Source organism: Muntiacus reevesi, chromosome 11 (genome assembly GCF_963930625.1).
Source record: "Muntiacus reevesi chromosome 11, mMunRee1.1, whole genome shotgun sequence".
Taxonomy (NCBI): Eukaryota; Metazoa; Chordata; class Mammalia; order Artiodactyla; family Cervidae; genus Muntiacus; species Muntiacus reevesi.
Window position 1 is genome coordinate 47,554,893 of NC_089259.1, and position 10,038 is coordinate 47,564,930.

Here is a 10,038-nt window from a genome sequence, read left to right on the forward strand (position 1 = left end):
AATGCTTGCAACCACCTTTGCAAAACAGGCAAGTAAAAATTATTATAGGAAACTCCTATAATCACTTCAGAATTCTTTACTAAATTTTTGAATTAGTTGTCAGCAGCATCTTGGATGACCATTAAAATTAGTTTCTTGATCCTGAAACTAGTTTTAAAACATAGTTTATTATTCATAATTATTAGTGTTTGTGTTCAACAAGGAGTATCACTAGTTTTCAAGCTTTTGTAACATCCTTTTGTATCACATCTGATTTTTCAAAAGACTTTACAGGACTCTGTTTTCTGGCAACTGTTCCTTCAGGCATGTGCCAAAGTCCCCATGATTAATTACTTGGTATTGGTCTATACTTGCATTTATCTTTTAAAAGTTTAACTATCAGTGGGCTACTTCAGGGACTATTCACAGGAGAGTCTTCTAATTTTAATAGGGTCATTCAAGCAAAATAAGCTTGTTACGATTCTTTCATAATACAGTACTTATGAGCCCTCTATGAAAACTTCTTAGATTAGAAAAAAGACCAAATAAAGAAAATAAAAGAGTGAAGTCCTTTTCAGTTTCTAGATACCATGATTTTTAGTTCTCTTCTCATTTGCTATTAAATATTAACTTTACACTTTCACACTTTCCTTTTCTTTAACTTATTTAAAGACAAAAGTTCAGAAAGGACTCTGAGTGTGACTGTAAACGTGGTCCATAAAATTTAGATGGATTCTATATTTGGAATGCAGAAACAGAATCATATACTTTATTTAAAAGAAGGGGCTCTGTTAAAGGGGACCAGGAAAGGAAAGAAGTGTAGAACCCTGTGGACCATCTACAGTAGTAGAGTGATTTGAGTAGGAATCAAGCTAAAATGAAGTCACTGTCATGGGATTATATAACAGACCTGCGGGGCAATTTAGAAGGTATGCTTTCTTAATTCAGCCTCTGGAACTTACATAGAGATAAGATGTAATAGGAATTGGGGATTTCAAATGTCCGATTGCTGGAAGCTAGTTTTCTGCTCTTCAAGATTAACTAGTAGGGCTTCCCTGGTGTCTCAGTGGTAAAGAATGCACCTGCCAACGCAGAAGACACAGGTTCCATTCCTCATCTGGGGGGATACCACATGACGCAGATCAGCTAAGCCCATGCACCCCAACTATTGAGCCTGTGCTCTCAAGCTCGGGAGCCACAGCTGTTGCGCCCATGTGCTGCAACTGCTAAGGTCCTAGTATCTGAGAGCCTCTGCTCTTCACCAAGAGAAACCTTTGCACCACAACTAGAGAAACACAGCAATGAAGACCCAGCACAAAAAAAAAAAAAAAAGACCCAGCACAGCCAAAAGAAATAAGAAGTGTGTGTGTGTGTGTATTGTTTTTTTTTAAAGAATAACTGGTAGAAGTGGAGGTCTAAAGAGATCACTGAGACTGATCAGACACATTCTCATGGATTTAGGAAAGACCAGAAGAGTGATAAATATGACCCATAACCAGAGATTATAAAAATGTAATGGTGACTTTCAGAATGGGAGGCTTAATAGAACAAACAACAGTAAAAGATACTTAGAGGAAAAAAATCTGTGATTATCTCAGTGGGAAGGAATATGTTGTCTGAAAACCCAGTTTGACTGATGAGCTGGCTCTCTGGGCTCAGAGGCTAAAGGGCAGTGGAAGGAAAGACATATATCAGGGGTTGGCTACATGTGCAGGAATGGTTCTCTTTTGTAGCACGCCAAGATCAACATGAAAGGATCTTGAAACTGGCCTGATGTAAGAACATCAGAAAAGAAAAGAACTACTAAGGTCTTGTTTGGTTCAAGTATTCTTTAGCAGGAAGAATGATCAATGTGGCTGATAGAGAAATAGAGCCCTTTGGGAATTACATTCTTTAAATGAGTTTAAAAGAGTTTCCTAGTTCTAAAGAATAGCAGGAATCTTTGAGATGTCATAGAGGATAGGGATAAATAATACAAGACAAATGAAGATGGACAGTTACTGACTCATTGCAAGGGGAATTGGTGGTATCCCTGATGCAAATTCCTAATTTAAAAGGAACATTGAATAAGAGAAGTATTGAGTGAGTTCTTAGAAAATAGTGGTTAAGAGAACAGCATATGGTTTTTAAGGAAAAAATTATTTCTGAATACCTTTAATTTTTAAAATAAGACTGCATGATTATAGACATGGTACAGGTGAATTTCTTCAGGACCATTATGTAACAGAGGGTAGTGGTAGCCTTAAATATGTCCATTCTGTACCTAATTGTAAGGTTAACTAACGGGAGGGACTGAGTCATTCATGTTTCTTCTATTACCCCTTCCTTGTCCATAGGGCTTCAAGTAGTTCCTGGCATATGTCCTTTTAACTTGTCCTTGTCATTCTTTGAGCTCTTTCTAACTTTGTAGTGGAACAGCGTTTCCTGGCTCATCCTTTATTTTCCGTGCCTAAGCCCTGTGTTCAGCTCCTTCTGCAAAGAGCCCTGGTTCTTTCTGTTGGAAGGTGATGATTAGAAGCAAGACCTGGGCGCTCAGTGTGCTCGTGGTGATTAAGATGCTGACTTTTAGGCTTTCTCAGAGGACAGAGCTAGGAAATACTTGTATGTATGATATAAATAGACACCCATATGTGAATAAGAATATACATGGACACACAATCAATTAGTTACATGTTTCTCTATATTAAAGAGCATTTATTTACATCCACATTTCTAATTCTAAGCTAATATTATACATTTTGTGCTAGTGTTACCATATTTGTGACTTCCTTTCCTGAGTAGGGGAAATCTAGCTCTCATTGTCCTTTATGTATTTTCTGACTTACGCCTTCCCTGATATATAAACAAGCTCTTGGCTGCTCAGCCTAAAGCTCCGTTCCAGATACACTGCTTCCCGCCCCCACCTGGCCCCCTGATCCTGGCCTGGCCCAGAGAAATAGCCGGAGCTCTCCCAAGTGTGTAGCTGCCTTCTTCCTGGCATTGTGCGGATTCCAGCTGCCTCGGCCTCCTTGAACTCTGCTCCCCTCAAACTCTGCCCTCTTTTTCTTTGGTCTCCTAATTAAGGTGGCTGTAGGCTGCTTGGGTCTCCCTCCCTCTGCCAGTTCTCTCACTGGCAGAGAACTAGTTTATTGTTAGACTTACCTAACAGTTCTGAGTTACATATTTCCCAGTCTGTAATACAACCATTTCAGGTATTTTGTCCAGGTCTTTAGTTGTTTTCAATGGAAAGCCCAGTCCAGTACATTATTTCATCCTGGCTGGAGAAGGAGGTTACCTAACTGTTACTCATTAGCCTCCCACAATGAAGATACGAATCTCTTTCCTTTGTCCCTCTCTTGACCTACTTCTGTCTCCCAATCACAAAATACATACTTACTTTTTCCTGTTGTTACAGTTGTTTAGATTCTTTTTTTTAATATATATATATATACTTTATTGAAGTATAGTTGCCTTACAGTGTTTCAGGTGATTCAGTTATACACATACACATATATTATTTTTCATTGTAGGTTATTATAAGATATTGACTATAGATCCCTGTGTTATACAGTATATAATTGGTTAGATTTTTATGACTACAGAAATGTCATTCTCAGATGAGCCATAGTTAATGTACTTTTTCACTTTTTTATTTCTCTGAATTTAATAACTGTCCTGTTTTGCTTTTTGGTTTGTTTGGTTCATTTTCACTCATATTTTTCTTTAAATGTAGTGTCTTTTAGTCCAGGTCTATCACTGTGCATGCATATTGATTCAAAAATTTTTATTATGTTTAGAAGCCATGAAATTATAGGGGGGATTGTGTTTTATGGCTTGAACTTGAAGTGCCACTTATGAAACATCTGAAATTACAGACTTGGATATAGAGTATCAGTTAACTTTGGGTTTGCATGAGTTTATGTAATTCTGAACTTTTTAATTTTTTCATAGTGTTGAAAAAGTACTACTTCATTCAAGGTGATAATGCTCTTGGTGTTCAGTAAAATAACCCTAGGTTATTGAGATTGTTGTTCTGTGTTCCTACTTTGGTACATGGTTAGTAGTAGTAATATATAAACCTTGCAGTAGTTCCCTTTCATTGGTATAAATGTCAGTTGTACTTAGGAGCCTTTATCAGAAGGCTTTAAAGTGAAGAAAGAAATTTTTTATATTTCCTTTTTTAAAAAAATATTTATTTGGCTATGCCAGATCTTTAGTTGCAGCATATGAACTCTTGGTTGCAACTTGTGGGATCTAGTTCCCTGATCAGGGATCAAACCCAGGCCTCCTGAACTGGGAGTGTGGAGAGTTAGCCACTGGACCACCAGGGAAGTCCTGAAATTTCTTATATTTCTGATGGTTATAATTTTTTAAAAGCTGACATTTTGTCTTGCATATTCTTTTTAGGAAATTAAAGCCAATAGTGTTTATTTCTAATAGCATCTGTTTATGAAGTTAATTTAGATATTCAAACGTGTAAGCAAACCATTAGTGTTAAAAATATTCACATGTAGCACTTTTAAAGGGTTTGTTCTAGGATATATTATTTTACCTTTTATTTTTGCCTCACTATGGGAAGAGGAAAATGGGAGTTAAAAGTATTAATACATTATCCTGTCATTCTTAATTAATGGAGACTAAAGAGATAGGACAACTGAATAGAATATGTGATTCTTGGATAGATCCCACATAGAACAAAACAGCATGAATAAAGGATATTTCTGGGTCAGCTGGAAAAATTTCTAAATGAAATAAATGTCATTAATTGTTTATATTATTAAAAAAGCATATTATCTATACAACAACTAACCATTCAACTGTTTGTTTATTTTTCCACAGATGGACGGAAACCATTTCCAATTAACCATGGGGAAACTAGTGATGAAACTTTATTAGAGGTAACAGTAAAACCTGTTGGCCCACCTTCAGTTATTAATATTCTTGTTACCTTTAAAACATCTCTAAAGAGAACTGGTGTAACTTTTCTCTGTATATCTTCTTGTCCTGGCTTTCTGGAAAAAAATCCAAAAAGAAAAATTTGAACTAGTGTTAAAAATCTACAGCCAATGAAAGAGGTTTGGAGAACTCTTGGTGTAAACAAGTATCAAATTTGAAAACAAACAGTTGCACATCGTATCCCATGTTTCATTAAATCCAAGGTACCATCATTTGTTTCTTGATTTTAAAGATTTTAAAATTTATGAACAAATAGTAAGGCTTAGAATCAATGAAACATGTAATTTTCAGGTTAAAAGCTTCTTAAAAAGCCTTTTAAGAAAGAACACTTCGCATATTTCTTTGTACTAAGCAAGTTAGGCCACCAGCTATTCACTTTTCTGGTGTCCTCTGAGTTATTTTGCATTTGAGAGAAGAAGTCTGCAGTATAAAATTACTATGAATTAGGAAGCTATGAAGCATTTTATTTATCATTTGTAAGTAAAACACATGTTTTTAAACTGAAAGATTATGTATCTTTTTTCCCTCTAGGATGCCATAGAAGTTTGCAAGAAGTTTATGGAACGTGACCCTGATGAACTGAGATTCAATGCCATTGCTCTTTCTGCAGCATAGCCCGTCCAGAATGGAAACACCAAATACTGTATTATTTGCAACAAAATTAAATTTCCTCTGCCAGACACTAACTCACAAATTTTGATATTTTCATTAACTTGACTGATTAAACTTTATGTGAACTAAACTTTGACTTAATCTGTGTTTATATTATTTTTTGCCCCAAATTAAAGCTTCAGTTCTTTTCTTCCCTGCCCTTCTTGTGAAGGATTTGCCTTGTTGGATGACTAGCAATATCTTTCTTATTCTCTTTGAATTTCATAGGAGAGTCTATTGGTACACAGGCACGATTTCCATATGCACAGTGTGAACATACATATTTATTTGACAGACATTATCGTCTATTTGTAATGAGCTGGATACTGTTCTGGGGGCTGGCGTTAACAGTGAACACTGTAGCAAGTTCCATAGTCATGAAGCTTGTGTTCCGGTAAGAACAGACACATGATAAGCACATTAATGGGGCTTCCTTGGAGGCTCAAATGGTAAAGAGCCCACCTGCTGACACAGGAGACGCAGGGAGGATCCACTGGAAGAGGAGATGGCAGCCCACTCCAGTATTCTCGCTTGGAAAATCCCATGGACAGAGGAGCCTGGCAGGCTGCCATTCTTCGGGTTGTCAAGAGTCAGACAGTACTTTGCGAATGAACCCCCCCCACACACACAGACACACAAGCACATTAATAAGATACATACCAATAATAACAGCAATGCAGGAAAAGTTAGATTGGTGTTAGTGACTGAGTGGATCCTGTAGGTTATTGTGTTTAGAGAAGGCTTCTGTGAGAGGTAACTTTGAAGTTGAGATCTAAGCAGCTAAACATAGCTAGTGATAGGAAGATGGTGGGGAAGAGTAGAGGGACTATTTACTGCAGAGTTCCTAAAGTAGACAAGTCTTGCTGGGTTTTAGGACCAGGGGGAAAAAAAAAGGTTCATATAACCAGAGCATTGAGAGTAAGGGGGAAAATCCAAGAGAGGAGGTCAGAGTTGGAGAGCTTAGTGATACAGGAATACAGGAAAAGGCATTTGGACTTAGCACAGGTGTGAAGGTGAGCCATGGGAGTGTTTTACACAGGAAAGTGACCTGATTTGGTTTATAATTTTAGGTCATTGATTACTTTGTGGATAATAAATTGGGGGGAGGGGGTAAGAAAAGGAGTAGAGAGACTTGTGAGAAGCCCACTGCTTTAGTTCAGTGACAGATGATGATGGCTAGGGTCTTAAAATTAGTAGTAATTTGGAGAGATATCTGGGTAAATTTGGGTGTGTTTTTAATAAGGAACTTGATAGGGGGAAGGTGGAAAGGTATTTGTAGAGTTAGGTCAACGCACAGGGTTGGTGTAATGGTCCATCTTTTTAGGAGAACATTGGTTACACTGTATACATTTAGCAAAACTCATTGAATTGTTACTTCATTGTATATATATTTTACCCTCAAAAAAACAGGGCAGAAATGAACTGAAATGGGAATAGCAGTTAGGAAACAGATTAAATTGATCCCGAATGAAGTTCTGAACCCATAAAGTTGAATGTAGATGTTGATACATGCTTCACTGAGTTGGGGTGGATTCCTAAGGCTGTAACATGAGATAAGTGGTGTTTTAAAAATATGAAACAGAGGGGCTTCCCTGATGGTCCACTGGTTAAGACTTTGCCCTCCCAAGGCAGGGTTCGGTCCCCGGTCTGGGGAACTAAGATCTTCCATACTGCACAGCACAGCCAAAAAAAAAGGCTAAAAAAGTGTGGATATTTGTATGCATATAATTAGTTCACTTTGCTGCACGGCAATACTAATACAACATTGTAAGCCAACTATACGTTAATTAAAATTAAAGGAGATGGTAGGTAACTTGATGCAGGTGTTAGCTAACACTGTGGTAGTAGTGATTTTGCAATACATACGTTAAATACATTGTACAACTTAGAAAAGTAATAGGGGCTTCCCCGGTGGTCCAGTGGTTAGGAATCCACCTTGCAATGGAGGAGACACAGATTTGATCCTTGTTCGGGGAACTATGATCCCACATAGCACAAGGCAACTAAGCCCAGGCGCCCAACTACTGAGCCTGCGTGCCGTGATTAGAAGCTGGTGGGCTGCAATAAAAGATGCTGCGTGCTGCAGTTAACACCAGACACAACCTAAAAAAAGACCCCCCCTTTTTTTTTAAGTGATAGGCTTGTTGAGTACATGGAATCTTTGTTATTCAAAGTGTGGTTACATCAACATTACCTAGGTAACTTGTGAGACTGAATCAGAACCAGTGTTTTGAGATCCCTGAGTGAGTCATATTAAGTTTGGGAAGCACCAGATTAGACAAAAATTGACTATAAGTCATTTTGTACCTGTCTATTAAATTTACTACCCATGTATGTTGAAGAGGGCCTGAATGAAACGTTGGCAGTAAGGATGAAGAAAAAATCAGAAACAGTTCTATAAATGGATGGCATATAGAGATGATGCTTTGTCATGCCAATAACAACAACCAAGTGTTCTGGTTTTTTTGTTAATACTGTTTGCATTTTGTACACACATTTGTCTTGTATATCATCTTAAATATTTTAAATATGCCCAAGCAGTGTTCTGCCTGTTGCCTTGCTGGGTTTCTCCTATATAATTTCTTAGTTCTTAATGACGTATTAGCAAGAATTTATGTAGTTTCTCAAAGTTTTCTAGGTTGAACACTAACTTTAAAAAAATCTTAATATTTTTTTATTGTTATATTTGATTTACAGTATGTTTTAAGTGTATGGAGCTTCTCAAGTGGCTCAGTGGTAAAGATCCTGCCAATGCAGGAGACGCAAGAAACATGGGTTTGATCCCTGGGTTGGGAAGATGCCCTGGAGTCGGAAATGGCACCCCACTCTAGTTTTCTTGCCTGGGAAATCCCATGGACAGAGGAGCCTGGTGACTACAGTCCATGGAGTTGCAAAGTCGGACATGACTGAGCAACTGAGCATGTTTCAGGTGTACAACGTGATCCGAAATCATAGATTACACTCCATTTAAAGTTATCCTAAAATATTTGTTACATTTCATGTGCTGTACAGGATATCCTTATAGCTTATTTATTTCACACACGAGAGTCTCTTAATCCCTATGCCTGTCTCGCCCCTCCTCCCTTCCATCTCTTCCTCCCGACTGATAACCACTAGTTTGTTTTGTGAAGCTTTTTCTGTTTTCTTATATTCATTCCTTCGTTTTATTTTTTTTAGATTCCACATATCAGTTATAACACAGAGTATTTGTTTTTCTCTGTCTGAAATTTCACTAAACATAATACCTTCTAGGTCCATCCATGTTATTGCAGATGGCCAGATCTCATCCTTTTTGGCTGAATGGTATTCTGTTGTATAGATACCACATCTTTATCCATTCATCTGTTGATATGCAGTTTGGTTGTCTCCATATCTTGACATCTGTAAATAAAGCTGCTATGGATATTGGAGTGCATTTAGTTTTTGAATTAGTGTTTTTGTTTTCTTCAGCTATACATTCAGGAGTGGACTTGCTGGATCCTATGGCAGTTCTATTTTTAGTTGTTTGAGGAACCTCCATACTGTTTTCCATAGTGACTCCACCAATTTACTTTCCCACCAACAGTGTATGAGGGTTTCCTTTTCTCCACATCCTTACCAACACTGGTCATTTGTGGTTCTTTTCATGGTAGCCACTCTGACAGGCATGAGCTGATATCTCATTGTGGTTTTGATTTGTATTTCCCTGGGCTTCCCAGGTAGTCCAGTGGTGAAGAATCAGCCTACCAATGCAGGAATGCAAAAGGCACGAGTTCAATCCCTGGGTCAGGAAGACCTCCTGGAGAAGGAAATAGCTACCCACTCCAGTACTTTTGCTTGGAAATTCCCATGGGCAGAGGAGCCTGGGCTAAAGTCCCCTGGGTTGCAAAGAGTAAGGGATGACCGAGCACAGCAGTACAAGCAATGATGAGCACCTCTTCATGTGTCTGTTGACTCTTTGTATGTCTAGTTATGAGTCATTTCTGCATGTTGCTGTCAAGGACCATAATATGTTTTGGGGAAGTGAGATTAAAATGAAACTTTAAATGTTTTTCTTGTTGGACTTTTAAGAGTTGACTAAACATCACCTTTCACCGGCTGTAGTGATTTGCTTTAAATTACTGAATCAGAGGAAATTTACGAACTCTACAAGGTTTAACTCCTAATATTTTGTGTTCATTTGTGGCTAAAACAAAAGTTGTCTGTGTTCTTTGGTGAATCAAACTTTGCGTGTGTGCATGCTCATTTGCTTGAGTCGTGTCTGACTCCTTGTGACCCCATGGACTGTAGCCCGTCAGGCTCCTCTGTGCATAGGATTCTCCAGACAAGAATACTGCAGTGGGTTGCCATGCCCTCCTCCAGGGGGTCTTCTTGACCCAAGGATCGAAACTGCTCATCCTGCATCTCCTGCATTGCAGGCGGATTCTTTACCGCTGAGCCACAGGGGAAGCCCTTATATCTTAAATGAAAACCATATATAGTATATGTAATTAA

General features: G+C 38.1%; 1 protein-coding gene across 1 annotated transcript in view; it reads left to right on the forward strand.

Moving 5' to 3' along the window:
• UCHL3 (ubiquitin C-terminal hydrolase L3) overlaps positions 1–5,656 on the forward strand; it is a 34,398-nt gene extending 28,742 nt beyond the window's left edge. Inside the window, exons 6-7 of the mRNA XM_065901773.1 lie at positions 4,798–4,856; positions 5,446–5,656. Coding sequence (XP_065757845.1) covers positions 4,798–4,856; positions 5,446–5,529 — 143 coding nt within the window. The 3' untranslated portion in view covers positions 5,530–5,656. The remainder of the gene's footprint in view (positions 1–4,797; positions 4,857–5,445) is intronic.
• The last annotated feature ends 4,382 nt before the right edge of the window (positions 5,657–10,038 follow it).